The sequence below is a fragment of the Tamandua tetradactyla genome, chromosome 8 (assembly GCF_023851605.1).
Source record: "Tamandua tetradactyla isolate mTamTet1 chromosome 8, mTamTet1.pri, whole genome shotgun sequence".
Lineage (NCBI taxonomy): Eukaryota > Metazoa > Chordata > Mammalia > Pilosa > Myrmecophagidae > Tamandua > Tamandua tetradactyla.
Window position 1 is genome coordinate 58,116,113 of NC_135334.1, and position 18,326 is coordinate 58,134,438.

At 38.3% G+C, this 18,326-nt stretch overlaps 1 protein-coding gene across 8 annotated transcripts in view; it reads left to right on the plus strand.

Annotated features, from left to right (window-relative positions):
- Positions 1-18,326, plus strand: part of LOC143644408 (uncharacterized) — a 168,199-nt gene that overhangs the window by 22,832 nt on the left and 127,041 nt on the right. For 3 of the 8 annotated variants that reach the window (XM_077113345.1, XM_077113346.1, XM_077113347.1), the window contains exons 1-2: positions 4,740-4,976; positions 5,347-5,473. The exons of 4 other annotated variants lie outside the window; for them this stretch is intronic. In XM_077113345.1, coding sequence (XP_076969460.1) covers positions 4,759-4,976; positions 5,347-5,473 — 345 coding nt within the window. In that variant the 5' untranslated portion in view covers positions 4,740-4,758. Of the gene's footprint in view, positions 1-4,739; positions 4,977-5,346; positions 5,474-18,326 lie in introns of those variants that run through there. One more of the 8 variants, XM_077113348.1, reaches the window with a different exon arrangement.

An 18,326-nucleotide genomic window follows, 5' to 3' on the forward strand; every position in this document is an offset into this window, starting at 1 on the left:
CCCAGCTGACAGAGAAACCCCAAAGCCATCAGCCTTTCTTGAGTTAATGTATCTCTTTCTGGATGCTTTAGTTTGGACATTTTTATAGCCTTAGAATTGTAGCCTTGCAACTTCATAAATTCCCTGAATAAAAGCCATTCCATTTGTGGTATATTGCATTCCAGCAGCTTTTAGCAAACCAAAACAATGAAGACATGCTGATGTCATGAATTTGCCTATTTAAGAAGTTAATGGGGAATAAATCACAATGAAATACCAGTGCAATCCATTCATTTATTTTTACCTTTGAAACATTGGTTAACGATATTGTGGGCATCATCATGATAAACTACTTATTAACTGTAAATACTCTTAAATTTATATCCCTAAATTCATTGCTACCCTCATCGAGTCCTCATACCTGTGTGATTCTGTCATTGATCATTAGCTATACTGTCAACTTACTTTAAGCAGCCTCTTTAAATTTGTTTCAGTTCCTTTTATTCTATTGCCTTTCATGCAATATTAACTTATTCTATAGATACTGAAATCACATTATGTGTTATACTCTATATTAGGCCCTCACATACAGTGGTAGGCAGAACAAGATACAGGCCCCTATTTTCATGAGTCTAGCGGTGGAAACAGACATAAATCAAAGTAACACATATACATCTACATTTACAGCTAAGATAATTGCTATGAGTCAGAGGTATATGATGCTATGATAGAGTAAAATAGAGGGAATTTCTCTAATCAGAAATATCATGAAACACTTTCCTGAGGAAGCTGAAACTGTAGGAGGTTAACAAGGCAAAGATATGGAGGTAGGAAAATTTAGACCTTACTTCTTGCAAAGTCTTCTGAGACTAGCTTTTTTCTCTTCATGTTCTTATCTTGGCATCCTCCTCCTATAGATTTTTCTTTTTTTTTTTCTTTCTAATTTTGCTTCAATTAAGAGCTTCTCAAAACATACTTAGCACAAGATCAGAGAAAATCAGTTAAAAAACATACAGGTAATAATTTTAGATGCTCAATAAAGAAGAAAGGGCCCCAGCTTCTCACTGTTGACTAATGCTATTCTAATCAGATTCCTCCTTTTGTCCTATGCTGATCCTAAGTATGGGGATACTGGCATGTCAACCAACAAGGGCTCTAGTGTTTATGAAAATAATAAAGCTATGAGCCAAAACTATTAAACGACAATGGGAGCAACTTACTTTGTTGATTAGAGTCTGGGCAGCCTTGACAGTGATTTAAAATAGATTTTGAAGGGGTGGGGTGGGAAATAGGACATTTGGGTGAGGGGACAAGCACAATCATACAAAGGAGTGGAAAAAACTCCAAGTATCTGCAGGGGCAGTAGTAGTTTAGTATTCTTTCTCTCTCACTTTTATTTTTTTTAATTTTTTTCGATGATTTTTTTATTGAGATATAATCATCCAAAATGTACAATCAGTGGTTCACAGTATCATCATAAAATTGTGCATTCATCATTACAATCAATTTTTGAACATTTTCATAACTCCAAAAATAATAAAAACAAAAGTAAAAAAGAATACCCAAAACATCCCATACCCCCTCAACCCCTCTATTGTTTATGTATTTATATTTGTGTTTCATCTTTTTTTCTTACTCATCTTTCTATACACTGGATAAAGGGAGTGTCAGTCACAAGGTTTTCACACTCACGTTCAAACCCTTTAAAAGCTCTATAGATTTCCAGAGCCTGCCCATGTAAAATAAATAAATAAATAAAAGGAAAAGCTCTATAGTAATTCAGTCATCTTCAAGGCTATTGGGTTACGGTTCAACAGTTTCAGTCATTTCTCTCTATCTACTCCAAATACACCAAAAACTGAAAAGGAGTATCTATGTACTGCATAAAAGTAACCTCCAGAAAGACCTCTTGACTCTATTTGAAATTTCTCAGCTACTAAAACTTTATTTTGAGCATTCTTTTAAATAAGTCAGGGAAACATCATAAAACAGAATAAATCAGATTTTTAGAAATTAAAAAAAACAAACTAAACCTCAGTGAACTGAAAAAGTCCTATAGATAGAATCCACTAAAATCCTTGATAAATGAGTTGTTGTTATATTAATCTGAACATCTGCAACAGTCATAGATTCCAGAAACTTGAGTTTAATTCCCTGGTTTCTGCTTATTTTCCTGGCAAACCTTATTTAATTTTTTCCCCATTTTTGATTGTTTTCCAAGTGTTACCCTTCTCCTTTCTTGCTTAACATTTGGAACAAACTTTGCCAAATGTTTTCCCCATCTCCCCAGACCATGATGAGGTTGGCTAAGAATTTGTTTAAGCATAGTTCTTTCTTCAGTTCTCCTTCATTTGATTAAAAAAATAGCTTGCACTGGAATGGAAGCTCCACCTGATGGCATATGGCAAGGCCTGGAGGAAAAACTGATGAGAAAATATTTTCAGCCTAATGAGAGACCCAGCCACCCAAAAATTCTTCCAAAAAGTACACATCCAGAGGGGAAAACAAGCACTTCAGCGATATTTTTGATTAAATAATTTGAATGGTTCTTTATTACCATATTGTCACGCAAATATACCTTTATGTGTCCATCCTCAATGGATAAAGACAAACTTTTCCTTTTCTTTTAATTGAGAATATTGAAGTATATTTCCATTATGTGTGAAGAAAAGAGGAATTAATGTTTAATAACACTCATATGCCAGGCACTATGATAGGTCCATTCTGAATTCTCTCTTGTTTAATCAGGTGTTGGTGTAACTAAATGGGGAGATAGACACTCAGTCTTACTGTCTTGGTTCTTCAGATGAAGAAACTGGGACCAGAGAGTAATTTAGTTGGTCTTTTATGTCATTAACAGCCAAGTGGGACTTGAACCCAGGTTCTCGATCTTTAGTCCAGTGTTTTTTCTTCAATAGCAACTGAAATTCTCATGACATTTGTCTTTCAGCCACCCTTCCATCCTCCCTTCCTCCCTTCTTCCCTTCCTCCCTTCCCCTCCCCTCCCCGCCCCTCCCCTCTTTTATTGTGGTAGCATATGTAGAACATAATATTTCGCATTTATACCACTTTCAAGTATACAATTTAATGGTTTTAATTATCTTCACAATGCTGTGCCAACATCGCCACCATTCATTACTATTGCAGGAGTTTGGCTACCAGGTTCTTGGTCATGCCACGAGAAAGAATTCAAGTGCACAGCATAGTATAGAGTAACCGAGCAGAAAAGTTATTGGGAACAGCTGTGAGAAGATATACAGGCACTCTGACAAAGACAGAGGTGAGAGAGCTGAGAGACCCCAGCAATGTGTGGTGTGAGAGTCAGCGTCCATGCTCCACCTCCTCCTCCGTTTTGAAAGCAAGTCACATAGCTGCCCAAATGATAAGATAGACATTAAAAGTCAAAAAATGTAAAATGCCCCACCCCTAATAACCAAATCTCACTAGAGTCTGCTAAAACTCTGTTGTAACCAAATCTTGTGAGACTATTAAACTTTATAAGCCTTTCCTGGGCACGCTCTCTCACTTTCTCTCCTGGCTTTGGTTGGAGTACAGACTTTCATCTCCCAACTAGCGCCATTGAGGAAGATCTTCCTCCTATCTGCAAGCACCTAATTAAACTCATGGGTAATTTTCTGTCTAGTGTGTTCTTTGATTCAGGGTTGTGCTGGGTTCTAACATTTGGCAAGCTAGCCAGGGACCAATGAGCAGCCAACATAGAAAGCATGAGTTTGTGAAAAGTGTCTCTGCAGAGGTAATCCCAGGGTGGCATACTTCTTTGGTCTGGAAGGAGTCACCCACTTGCTTGACTGTGCTGTAATCAGATGGCCGTTGTGTGCGGTGCGACCAACTATGGTAGGGTGTCTTGAGGAAGATAGAGGAACCTGCACATCCATGAGGGCCATTGCAGCAGACTGTTTCAGAAAGACACAGAAATCAGCAGATTTGAAGAATGCATTGAATGAGAGATTAAGTTTGTAGATAAGAGTTCAGGAATATTAGTATGCCGATATGCTAGAGTGAGAGGGCATATCCTGACTTCCCTTGACTGGGATCCAAAGGCTTGGGGTCCCATAGGTTCTTTACTTGATAATGAAAAGGAGAAAGAAGAAATTTGGGAGGCAGTATTTCCAAATACCTCTTTATTACAAGGAATTAACACTTAATTATTTAGTATTTGCTTAAATAGGGCAAGTTAACCCATTTTTACCCTAACCTGTGAAGAAGAACGAAGGATTTTCATCGTGTTCCCACAAGACTATTCACTTAGCCTGACCATCTGCTGTGGGCTCATAGCAAAGGACTTGGCTAACTGGAAAAATGTAATTCTATTTCATTATATTGATGATGTCATGTTAACCAGTAACTTTTCCAGAACTAAAAAAAGCCTCAGGCTCATTGCTGTTTCATCTTAACAGCTGGGGATGGACAGTTGATTGTGGTAGACTGCAATGTCTTGGCTGCCCTGTCAAATTCTTGAGTATTATATGATTGGGAAAAGCAAAATTTATCCCTTTTGTAGTAATTGATAAGGTAAAATGTTTTCCTATACTTGTATATGCCAAAACAACTAATGTCTTTCTTGGGATTGTTGGGGTATTAGGGAACCTTTTGTGCCCCACTCAGCCTAAATGTTAAAACCTGTGTATGTTTTAATTAGGAAAAGTTATCCCTGGGAAAGGATACTTCCCAGAAGGCTGCTTTTGAAAAAGCCAGATGGGCCATCCAATGGCTCAGGCTTTATGGAGGGTGGACACAGATGTCACTTGTGAATTAAATATGGCTAGTTCCAATATTGGCTTTGGGTGGAGCTTGTGGCAAAGGCAACAGGCAAAGCAAGTTCCCACTGGATTTTGGTTTCAGCTCTGGACAGGAGCCAAACTGCTGTATAGTCCCTTAAGAAAACAATTGTGTGCTGCCTATAATGCCTTACTGCAAGTTGAACGACTAACTCAAAAATGCCGTGTGAAATTAAGAATAGCCATCCTCATACAGGGGTGAGTATGTACTTATCTGCTACACTGCAGCATTTTCAACAACAGCCCCTTAAGTGCAGAAATGCAAGACACCCTGAGGCCAGTTTCCTATGTAGAACAATGCTTGCCTCTTCCTGCTGATCCTCCTGAGATGGCTGTCTCTGCACACCATTGGCAGATGTGGCAGTATACGTAAGTCTACCTGGTATACTGATGGATCAGCACACAGGCAGCCTGCCACCAAGATGGCAATACCCATGCAATGTAGTACAGGCACTATATGGTGGGAAACTGGGACTATGCAAAGCAGCCAGTGGGCTGAATTAAGGACTGTTTGGATGGTCAATGTTCACAAACCAGGAGATGCATTAACTGTTTGTGCTGACAACAGGGCAAGGTACTGGGATCTGACAGTGTGGATGGCCATGTGGAAGCAGGAGCAATGGACTGTTGTCTGCTGCCCCTTATGGGAAAAAGAAATCTGGGAAGATATCTGCACTACCTGTCACAAGCAGAAGGTAACTTTTATTTTATGTCTCTGAGCAGAACACTGGCACTTTACCTGGCAATATTAAGGCAGATGCTTTAGCAAAAATTCCTAGTCTACAGCCAGCATCACATGAGGCTGCCAAATGGTTGAACAGAAAAACAGGACACTATGAGTACCAGACTCTGTGGAGATGGCACAGCAATTCCAGCTGCCCATCATCAGACAACAACTGAAAGATGTCATAGTCGCCTACCCCTCCTGTTCACTGCAGTGCCCAAGGATGTTTCCTCACCTACTTGGTCATATTGGTTCTTACCATCAGGTGGCAGGTAAATTATATGAGGCCCCTTCCCTTATCGGAGGTGCAAAGTATGCTCTTACATCTGTAGCTGTGGCCACTGGACTGTTGACCCTTCTAGTAGGGAAAGCTAACAAAGAGCTGCAATACCAGCTTAGAAAAGCTCAGTGCATTCTTTGGGTTCCCCACACATGTGGACAGTGATAGATGGATCACCTCTTCTGAACGTCTAATCCAAGCCTGGGCTACTGAACATGGCATCTGATGGACATTCCATTTGCCTTACAACCCCACAGCAGAGGAGATAATGGAAAGGATGAATGGGCTCTAAAAGAGCTATTAAAAGGTAATAAATGAGTGGTGAGATGCTGGCTCAGTGGCAGAATTCTCGCTTGCTGTGCCAGAGACCTGGGTTCAATTCCTGGTGCCTGCCCATGCAAAAAAAAAAAAAAAAAGATGATAAGCAATTTCTACAGCAGTGGATATGCAGGTTCTATCAGGCTCTCCCCAGCCTCAATTCAAAGCCCAAGCAGTTGCTTCTGCCCTTGTTGAACTTGTAACAATGGAGTCCGTGCTGGTGCTGTGAATTCAGGTAAAAAGACCAGCAATGCTACAGCCACACCAAGATAATGAAAATAACTTGCTCTTGCTTGTGTCACAAGCATTAAAAATTGGGGAAAATAAGGTGTATTGGTCATAGTCCTGACCAATGCAAGCCATGTTGGTTGGGAGTCCTAGGTTCCTGGGGTATTAGGGTTGCCCACAGTTTATACACAAAATGCTGAAAGTTGTATATGTTACCAACCTAGGACCCCCCTCCATACACCAAGGCAAATTATATATGACTCTGTGGATACTTAAGCCCACGCTAAATGTATTTGACTACAGAAAGCAATAGCAGGAGCAAAACGTGTGGAATCTGTCTACTAATGGAAATTTAGCTTATATTCCACTTGCCCTTAGTGTTATAGCAAATACCTTCTTGCAATAGGCGTCTGTGGTAACCTCCATGCACAATAGATCTCCATGCTGAATGTGCACATTCAGCTACTGAACAGTAGAATGCTACTGTTGGATACCACTGGTCTACCTTGGACTGTGACCCCTGTGAATTGGACTGCATAGAATACCCTGCTGGCCTGGGAGAATTCACAACATCAGAAAAATGTGGAAGAGAATCTTCTCAGTTAGGACTGAATTTACAGGTTAAGTAATTATCAGTAGAATGACTTAATTCCCTGTCTTAGCCATGGTGATCTCAATTTGTGTGGTTGTTATTTCTCTGTAGGGAATTCCTAATGTTCTGTTGTCTGTTATACTGTTAATGAATGCAACATCTGTCCTATAGACAATGTAATCTGTTGTGTGGGATAGACTGTAAGGACCAGGGCCAAGACCCTGCCCCCTCCTCCATTTTGAGAGTAAGTTGCATAGCCACCTACATGCCCAGGGATAGATGTTAAAGGTTAAAGAAGGTAAAACCCTCCTCCCCTAATAACCAAATTTCATAAGACTCTTCTGAAACTTTGTTGTAACCAATTTTCACAAGACTATTAAAGTTTATAAGCCTTTCCTGTGCATGCTTTCTCTCAGCTTTGGGCGGAGTGCAGATTTTCATCTCCCAACTAGTGCCAATGGGGAAGATCTTCGTCCTTTCTGTAAGCCCCTAGTTAAACTCATAGGTAATCTTATGTCTAGTGCTTTCTTTGACCTCGGGATTGTGCTGGGCTGGAACATGGGGTCATTTGCTTTTATAGATTAGCTCTACTTTCTCCCCCTCCCCCTTCTTTGTTCTGGGCTCTTTCTCCTTCCCTCCTTTCTTTCCAAGGTGGTACCTAGTGGTAGATAGTATATTTGGGTGGGTTGGTTGGTTCTACCCTTCTCTGTAGATGAGTCACTTGGGTGGGAGTCCTTTGGTTTTGGGTAGCTTGACTGCCACTGGGTGTTCTTCATAAGTGGGTAGCCCTAGGCAGGTTGTCTGTCCAGGACATGGGCCCTCCTGACATTGATTAGTCCTCCTTGCCCAAGAGCTCTTTCATGTTTTGTTTTGTTTTGTCTCTCCACTCTTTCCCTGTCCTAGCCTGCCTCATTACCAAAACTTTCTAAAACCCCAAACAATTTCTTTCTTTTTTTCTGGAGCAGTTAATATTCTTTGGAACATTTAGAAAGGAGAGGTTTGCCATCCTCCTTCAACAACTTAATTCAACATTTATCTGTTGACTGTCTACTGTATATGAGGCTTTAAAGGTCATGTTGGGTTCTGGGATAGATACAGTAAGATAGGTTATGTAGAGATAACTAGAATAAAGGGCAGCATATGATAAGTGCTTTTTAAGCAAGTTCTAGAGGATTTCGGAGGTGGGGAAGGTGGCCTGTGAGTTGAATTTTTAAAGAATGGAAGTGAAGAGCAAGAATAAGCTCTTAGAGGAAGGGAACGATGCAAAGTTGGGGAGATATCCATCTGATAGAATCCTGTGGCCAAAAAGGGTTTGTATTGGAGGAGAAAGTAGAAGAGAAGACTGAGAAATGTAGGCTGTGTCTCTACTTGCACTGTTACATAGCAGGGCAAGATACTCTTCCTAATATCAGGTGTAGCTACAAAGAGGATGGAAGCCCCAGTCAGATACCATGGAGGTTGTAGATAGGTCATCTAGAAGCAGTACTAGAAATGGATAAAAGTCAGCAACCAAGTTAACAAAGGTTGATGCTAAGATGAACTGGGTTGAGTCGAGAACCACGGTCCAAGGAGACCTTCTAGCACACTCCTACCTCCAGGGGGAGCTCAAGGTTTCCTTCTTTCATTAATAAAGAAAACCGATCTCTGAAGTAAATCCATTACAAAATGGAGATTTTAGAGGAAAAGAATGGTTCTGCAGAGTTGAGAGTGGGGAGGGAGAATCTGTTGGAGGAATAGAGTGGTTACAAATGGATGTGAACTGAGACAGTATATCCTGTGGCAACGATCTCATTGGGACTCTTGGTTTTGGCTAGCTTCTGTAATCTTATCTTTTCACATCTTCCCTGCCTTGTGATGGATATTTGGGACTTCTTAAAACAGGAAGGCAAAAGTATCCTGGAGGAGTCTGCATTCTCCATCCTAAGCTGCTGGGGCAACAGACCTAATAAGGTTTGTAGTCATGTATGAAGTAGCAATAAAGAAGGCACTTTGGACAGGACTGTCCTTTGTGCACTTATATGTTAAGAAGCTTGTGCAACTACATGTATGATTTGGGATCCTGATAAGATTGTTTTCACCTCCTAGGAGTATATGACTGTCATCTAGTGTGGTCATTTAGGGGACTAGCATTTAGGAGATAGGAAATTCATGGGCAGGATTCTTCCCAAGAGGGAATCTTACTCAAGGCTTCAATTAGTGATGGCCAGGGAATGGTAGAGATGGAGAGACCTATTTCTGGCATGCAAAATGGTGCATTTTAGGGGCTGAGACTTCAAAGCCACCTAGCTGCACTTTTGTGGCGCTTCTTCTCTCATGGAGGTAGCAGGATCCTCTTTTCAGAGATTCACTTCTAGGTGAGAGCAGTTCCACTAGCAGAAACCTAGAATTTGAAGGGATGCAAAACCAAATGTGAGGTAGGTACCTTCTTCACTATAGAATAAAGGCTGTGTAGTTGGACAGAGCCAGCCCTTACTTAATTCCAGAGCAAGGAGTTAAAAATGCCAGGAGCAATGGCATGAATCTAGGATCCCAGAAAGGTTTTAATCTCCAGGAATAAAGGAGATCTGGGAATGACCTAAGGAAGAAGTATAAATTCTTAGTCTTGCTAGTTCACAGTGATGTTTGAATGCAATTCTTTGGGTATGCAGACAATCTAGACAGGTGTTGGACTTACTCTATCAGATGGGTATTAGAATGCCATAATTTTAACCTTATTCCTCCTGTGTTCCAATTATAGGAGCCACAATATTATTCTCAAATATCATCTGATATATTAATATGAAGGCCTGCAGTTTCTGGCCCAAATAATTTCTTGATCTTGTACATATCTCTTCATTGCTTTCTAACCATCTTAGTTATTAAATCATATTTATCATTTAATCCCATTGTAAAATTCTTAAATAACCATGGCAGAAAATTTTAAAGCCCACATAGAAAGTTAAAAAAAAAAAGCCATAATTCTACCACTCAAACATAAGTACCATTATCATTTTGATGTATCCATTTTCATTGTTTTATACTATATGACTGTGTATTTTAAAGCAAAAAACATCATCACTTTACATTTTGCTCTGTAGGTTTTTTCTTCACTTAGTAATCTATCTGCAGAACTACTTCAATGTTATTAAATTACCTATGTCATGATTTTTCCTTATAAAATTTTTAATTATAAAATATAAAAATAAAAGTGTTGCACAGGGAAAAAAATACATATGGAACTATTAAACTCTTCTGTCTGAGAAACCCCAGGTACCCTCCCAATCACCCAAGGAAATAGGCCAAGCCCTGGATTTTGAGGCTTCGTTTTTTTTTTTTTTTTTTCTTTTTTTTTTTTTTAAAAACTTTAAATCATTGAAGTTTATTATGCTTTTAAATAACTGGTGGCACATAGATTGTTAATGCAGATTTCATAGCCCAGGATTATAGGCAACATTCTCTGACAGTTTTATAATCTTTATTTTTTTTTTTTTATTTTATTTTATTTTTTTTTTATTAACGGAAAGAAAAAAAGAAATTAACACAACATTTAGAAATCATACCATTCTACATATGCACTCAGTAATTCTTAACATCATCACATAGATGCATGATCATTGTTTCTTAGTACATTTGCATCAGTTTAGAGGAACTAGCAACACAACAGAAAAAGATATAAAATGTCAATATAAAGAAAAGAAATAAAAGTAGTAGTAATAGTAAAAAACAACAACAACAAACAAACCAACAAGCAAACAAAAACAAAAAAAAACCCTATAGCTCAGATGCAGCTTCATTCAGTATTTTAACATGATTACTTTACAATTAGGTATTATTGTGCTGTCCATTTTTGAGTTTTTGTATCTAGTCCTGTTGCACAATCTGTATCCCTTCAGCTTCAATTACCCATTGTCTTACCCTGTTTCTAACTCCTGCTGAACTCTGTTACCAATGACATATTTCAAGTTTATTCTCGAATGTCCGTTCACAACAGTGGGACCATACAGTATTTGTCCTTTAGTTTTTGGCTGGATTCACTCAGCATAATATTCTCTAGGGCCATCCATGTTATTACATGGTTCACAAGTTTATCTTGTCTTAAAGCTGCATAATATTCCATCGTATGTATATACCACAGTTTGTTTAGCCACTCTTCTGTTGATGGAGATTTTGGCTGTTTCCATCTCTTTGCAATTGTAAATAACGCTGCTATAAACATTGGTGTGCAAATGTCCGTTTGTGTCTTTGCCCTTAAGTCCTTTGAGTAGATACCTAGCAATGGTATTGCTGGGTCGTATGGCAATTCTATATTCAGCTTTTTGAGGAACCGCCAAACTGCCTTCCACAGTGGTTGCACCCTTTGACATTCCCACCAACAGTGAATAAGTGTGCCTCTTTCTCCGCATCCTCTCCAGCACTTGTCATTTTCTGTTTTGTTGATAATGGCCATTCTGGTGGGTGTGAGATGATATCTCACTGTGGTTTTGATTTGCATTTCTCTAATGGCCAGGGACATTGAGCATCTCTTCATGTGCCTTTTAGCCATTTGTATTTCCTCCTCTGAGAGGTGTCTATTCAAGTCTTTTTCCCATTTTGTAATTGGGTTGGCTGTCTTTTTGTTGTTGAGTTGAATAATCTCTTTATAAATTCTGGATACTAGACCCTTATCTGATATGTCATTTCCAAATATTGTCTCCCATTGTGTAGGCTGTCTTTCTACTTTCTTGATGAAGTTCTCTGATGCACAAAAGTGTTTAATTTTGAGAAGCTCCCATTTATTTATTTCCTTCTTCAGTGTTCTTGCTTTAGGTTTAAGGTCCATAAAACCACCTCCAGTTGTAAGATCCATAAGATATCTCCCAACATTTTCCTCTAACTGTTTTATGGTCTTAGACCTAATGTTTAGATCTTTGATCCATTTTGAGTTAACTTTTGTATAGGGTGTGAGAGATGGGTCTTCTTTCATTCTTTTGCATATGGATATCCAGTTCTCTAGGCACCATTTATTGAAGAGACTGTTCTGTCCCAGGTGAGTTGGCTTGACTGCCTTATCAAAGATCAAATGTCCATAGATGAGAGGGTCTATATCTGAGCACTCTATTCGATTCCATTGGTCGATATATCTATCTTTATGCCAATACCATGCTGTTTTGACCACTGTGGCTTCATAATATGCCTTAAAGTCAGGCAGCGCGAGACCTCCAGCTTCGTTTTTTTTCCTCAAGATGTTTTTAGCAATTCGGGGTACCCTGCCCTTCCAGATAAATTTGCTTATTGGTTTTTCTATTTCTGAAAAATATGTTGTTGGGATTTTGATTGGTATTGCATTGAATCTGTAAATCAATTTAGGTAGGATTGACATCTTAACTATATTTAGTCTTCCAATCCATGAACACGGTACGCCCTTCCATCTATTTAGGTCTTCTGTGATTTCTTTTAACAGTTTTTTGTAGTTTTCTTTATATAGGTTTTTTGTCTCTTTGGTTAAATTTATTCCTAGGTATTTTATTCTTTTAGTTGCGATTGTAAATGGGATTCGTTTCTTGATTTCTACCTCAGCTTGTTCATTACTAGTGTATAGAAAAGCTACAGATTTTTGAATGTTGATCTTGTAGCCTGCTACTTTGCTGTACTCATTTATTAGCTCTAGTAATTTTGTTGTGGATTTTTCTGGGTTTTCTACATATAGTATCATATCGTCTGCAAACAGTGATAGTTTTACTTCTTCCTTTCCAATTTTGATGCCTTGTATTTCTTTTTCTTGCCTAATTGCTCTGGCTAGAACTTCCAACACAATGTTGAATAATATTGGTGATAGTGGACATCCTTGTCTTGTTCCTGATCTTAGGGGGAAAGTTTTCAATTTTTCCCCATTGAGGATGATATTAGCTGTGGGTTTTTCATATATTCCCTCTATCATTTTAAGGAAGTTCCCTTGTATTCCTATCTTTTGAAGTGTTTTCAGCAGGAAAGGATGTTGAATCTTGTCAAATGCCTTCTCTGCATCAATTGAGATGATCATGTGATTTTTCTGCTTTGATTTGTTGATATGGTGTATTACATTAATTGATTTTCTTATGTTGAACCATCCTTGCATACCTGGGATGAATCCTACTTGGTCATGATGTATAATTCTTTTAATGTGTTGCTGGATACGATTTGCTAGAATTTTATTGAGGATTTTTGCATCTGTATTCATTAGAGAGATTGGTCTGTAGTTTTCTTTTTTTGTAATATCTTTGCCTGGTTTTGGTATGAGGGTGATGTTGGCTTCATAGAATGAATTAGGTAGTTTTCCCTCCACTTCGATTATGTTGAAGAGTTTGAGGAGAGTAGGTACTAATTCTTTCTGGAATGTTTGATAGAATTCACATGTGAAGCCGTCTGGTCCTGGACTTTTCTTTTTAGGGAGGCTTGAGGCTTCGTTTTATGAAACTTATTTCCATAGGGGAGAAGCTAAGACTACTCAAAGAGGCCTAAGTATTGTTCCTAGGAAGCCTCTTTTTTGCTCAAATGTGGCCTCTATCTCTCTAAGCTCAACTCTGCAAGTAAAATTGTTGCCCTCCCCCCACACACACATCTACTCTGTGGGACAGAGTGGAAATCTCCCTGACAACATGGGGTATCACTCCGGGGAATGAGTCTTGCCCTGACACCCTGGGATCAACAACGCCTTCCTGACCAAAAGGGTAGAAAGAAGTGTAATAAAATAAGGCATCAGTGGCCAAGAGAGATCAAATCGAATCGAAACTGTTCTGGAGGCTGCTTTTAGGCAAGCCTCAGATAATGCTAATTGCTGTTGTTTACTAAACCCCAATCAACATCATTCCTGCTGACTCTTAACGATAAATAGGTCTCTAACTGAGACTCAAGAAATGTTTCATGCACTAGGTTTGCCTTTCTGAAACCTATAATCCCCAGAGTGTTCCTAGATTAGATAAATCCTAATCCTAAATCCTACAGAGGGACCATCTTCTCCAAGATTATCAATTAATTATATCTCCCAACCTTTAGTGAAGTCAGAACAGGCAGTCCCCAAAGGTCCCTATAGATTGGGAGAAGGATTAAAAGAGTAGGAGGTATAACAGAGAAAATGGGATTTAGCAAATGAGTGTGGTTGCTGAGTCCCTATATTAATATTCCTTCTAGCCTCCAGTGTTTTGGAGCAGCTAGAAGGAAAAATCTAAGATGACGGAATGGTAGCCCATGACAAACTCTGGAATCTGTTCTGTAACTACTTGTTGAAGTGTGCTTTGAAAATTATTGTTTTTCTTTCTTTGCTTTGTATATTATGTTTTACAATTTAAAAAGTTAAAAAAATTATATGTAAATGGACAGTACATGCATGGTGAATGTACAATAAAGTGGAATATGCATTCGAATTTCAAGATTCATATAATAAAAATTTAAAAAATTTAAAAAAGGTATCTTGTTATTGTGAACTTAGAAAATGAAAGAAAATATGTATAGAAGGAGGGAAGTCATCAGGAATCCTGTCATCCAGAGATGAATTGCTTTTAATATTTTGAATCTATTTCCTGGCAATCTGTTTTTAAAAATTCTATAGGTAATAAATAAATGTGTTCTAACTATAAAATTTCAAACAATACTAAAGTATTTTACTCTTCTTTTCTTGCATGTAATAACTTTTAAAATGTTGATTCTTTGAGTAAAAATATTCTTAATCCAGAACAAGAAAATTATAGAAGAAGAACCCATAAATCATCCCCAAACCCACCATCCAAAGGCAACTATTGCTCAAAGTTATGTAATTTTTTTAGTCAATTTTCTTAGCCATTACTGATAACTTTGCTTAAGTTATTTCATTTTCACAATATCTCTAAGGAGTACACACTGTTGTTATCTTGGATTTACAGATGAGAAGCTAAGGGTTTGAGGAGTTACACAACATACCCAAGTTTCCACAGCCAGTAAGTGCCTGAGCCTGGAGCTTTGAGAGAAGTTCTCTCTGAGGGTGAAGTCTCAGTCCTGACCTACCATATAATATTGCCGCTCATATTTTTGTACATGAGATCACAGGCTGTCATAACTTTTTAAAACTTGACAATATGTTGTAGATATCTTTTTATGCCAATGAATTATGAAATATTTCATTATCATTTTCGATAGCTTTATATTATTCCATTGCAGGATATCCTAACATTTAATTAATGTCTCACATTGAAATTATTTCTGGTTTCTCCTGTTATAATTAACGTTGTACATTGTACATTCCTCTGGATTATTTCCTAAGTATGAATTCCTGGGAGTAGGATTGTTAGTGATAGAATGGATGTATTTTTAAGACTTTTGGTGTATATTTACTAAATAACTATGACCTGTGAAAGGTCATAGTTATTATCACAATGATAATGTGATAATGTCATTCAGTATTGTGATAATGTCATATTATCACAGTGATCAGCAGTGCAGGAGAGTGTTCAGTTCCCCACTCTCTCCAGACGTCTGAACATTGATATTCTTCATTTCTTTGATTATTTATGTTTTAATGTATTTACATGGTTAACTGGCCATTTGTATTTCTTTTGTGAATCCTCTGTTTATGTTCCTTACCTATTTTTCTGTTCACATTTCTGCCCTTTCTTTATCAGAGTAAAAACTCCTTTTTACAATAAGGATACCAACACTTTGAGTATCATATTGTTGCAAATATGCTTTCCAATTTTATTGCTTTTGACTTTAAAATTTTGATTATAGTATTTATGGTTAATTTTTTTCTCCTTCTTTAATCAGTTAGACTAAGACCATCATAATTAATGTCTTGTTAGAAATATTCTTAGTGTTCATAGACAATGAAATCTGAACAGCTAACATGTTGGACAGGCTGTTCTCTGACTATTCTCATTTCTCTTCCGTTTCCCCTTCATGAAAAAGCTTATAAAGTTGTAAGTGACTGTGCTAATTTGAAAGGATTATGTGCCCTAGAAAAGCTATGTTTTAATCCTGATCCATCTTGTGTAGACAGCCATTTCTTTTATTCCCTATTCAGTACTGTAGGTTGGAAATTTGATTAAATTATCTCCATGGAGATGTGACACACTCAGTTGTGGGTATTAACCTTTGATTAGAGGGAGATGTGACTTCACCCATTCCAGGTGGGTCGTGATTAGTTTACTGGAATCCTTTAAAAGAGGAAACATCAGGCAGGCCACAGTGGCTCAGCAGGTAAGAGTCCTTGCCTGCCATGCCCAAGGACCTGGGTTCGATTCCCAGTGCCTGCCCATGTGAAAAAAAGAGGAAACATTTTGGAGAAAGTTTGAGAGCCACAGGAACCAGAGAGCCCATGCAGCGAGAAACCTTTGGACATAAGAAGGAAGATGCCCCTGGGAGGAGTTTCAGGAAAAAAGAAGTCTGGAGAGAAAGCTTACAAATGCCCCTTGTCCACCATGTGCCTTTGCAGTTGAGAGAGAAACTCTGAAGGTCATCAGCCTTCTACAATGAAGGTATCTGTCCCTGGATGCCTTAGATTGGACATTTCTATAGCCTTGCTTTAATTTGGACATTTTCACAGGCTTAGAACTGTAAACTTGCAACTGAATAAATTCCCCCTTTTAAAAGCTGCTCTGTTTCTGGTACATGGCATTCTGGCTGCTAGCAAACTAGAACAGTGATCAACGAACTCTTTTAGCCTGGGTGCTAAAACAGAGTCAGTTGGTCATACTGCAACTGATGACAGCTATGTGGTTTTAGACTGTAATATATAAGATATAGTGGATTCTGGGATTTCAGCCTTTGGGTTAGAAATTCTGTTATGAGAAGCAGGAAATTATAAGATGTTGCAGGGGTCATTCGTTTCTGTGATTTCATTGTGTTTATATTTTGGTCCTTATTTAGTAGCACTGTGGGGCTTGTGTTTGTATGAGTGTGTGTGGTATTCTGGTGGGTTTTATTAACCCCCTGGATTTTTGGATAACAAATAGAAACTTAGTCTCTTGGCATTAATTCTTTCAAGTAACCAATTTGTTTTGGTTTGCCTCAGACTTTCCCAATTTTAGTTGTCAAAGTCCCACATCCTGTGAAACCCCTCTCCTGAGTGTGTCACACTCATATTAAGTTTAAAGAAATTTTCCCTGGTAGTGATATGCCAGGGATGAGAATGGAGTGAAGCTAGAATCAGGGAAGCCAGTCTGTGCACAAGGCAGTAAAGACCTAAACTACTTTGAAAATGGAAGGACAGAAAAAGACTTAGAGAGTTGTCTCTGGAAAACTGGCTTTTGTTATGATGGGGTAACTACTTTTTGAAGTTCATGAATAATCCTTTAACACCAATTTTAGTAGCCTCCTTTTTGTTCTTGTTTTTGTTTCTCTAATTCACTTCACGCTGTTGAAACCCTTCTTGAAATCCTCCCTCTACTCCTCCTTGATCTAGCATTCTTCAACATCCTGATCACTACCCTTCATTTATTGAGAATTTTGTCGTACAGGTCACAGTGTCCTCTCTCCTTTCTCCCTAGCTTCATGCATCCTAGACAAACTCAGCATCTGTATGGAGATCTGTCTATCATCCTGAGTTCTCAGTTCCAAAACCTGCTAACAACCCATGACCTTTGCCACCATCTTACTTCAGCTACTCAAGTTCTCCCTCAGGCCCCTGACATCACTTTAAATAGCTCCAATCCTTAAACTGTACTGTACCTTAAATTCCCCCAATCATCCCTTTCCATTCTAGCTCTTTTATTCCTCTGCTTTTACTATTACCTCACTAAGATATCTAATCCTTTGGTCCTTCCATTCCTCCTTAATCTTTTAACCTGTTGGCTTCATGATTCTCTCTGTATAGCCTGAACACAGTCCATTGATCAAGACAGGTTAAATGGCTATACCTTTTCTGAGGATATAGAGACTGTTTAGTACATTTAACCTTTCTTTTGGAGCCTTGGATAGTTTTTTCAGTATTTTGCAGAATAGTAAGGACATCATTGTGAAGATACATCATTGTATTGAAGATTTCAGAAATATTGGTTAATAAATGGAGAGCTTTGGTTGAGATAGTACCAAGTATACTCGCTTTTACAATACTTTCATAAAGAGAAAAAAAGGAAAGATGAGAAAGAGATGTCCTAGAAGGCTGAAATTACTAAGAAACTTTTGGAAAACATCATATGCTATTGTCAGTAAAAATTACTTCCTTTTCTGGAAAAGAGAAGAAGGAGGGGGCGATCATCAAAGTAACTTAAAATTAACAGCTGTGAAACAGAGCATGCAACAAGAAGTAAAAGCAGTACAAAGATGTTTTAGGGCATGGCTGTTGTAACAAATTACCACAAACTTGGTGATTTAAAACAACAGAAATTTATTCTCTTTCAGTTCTGGAGGCCAGAAGTGAGAAAGCAGTATCACTAGCCCAAGTGATAGCAGAGCCCTGCTCCATCTGGAGGCACTAAAGGAAAATGTGTTCCTTTTTTTCTC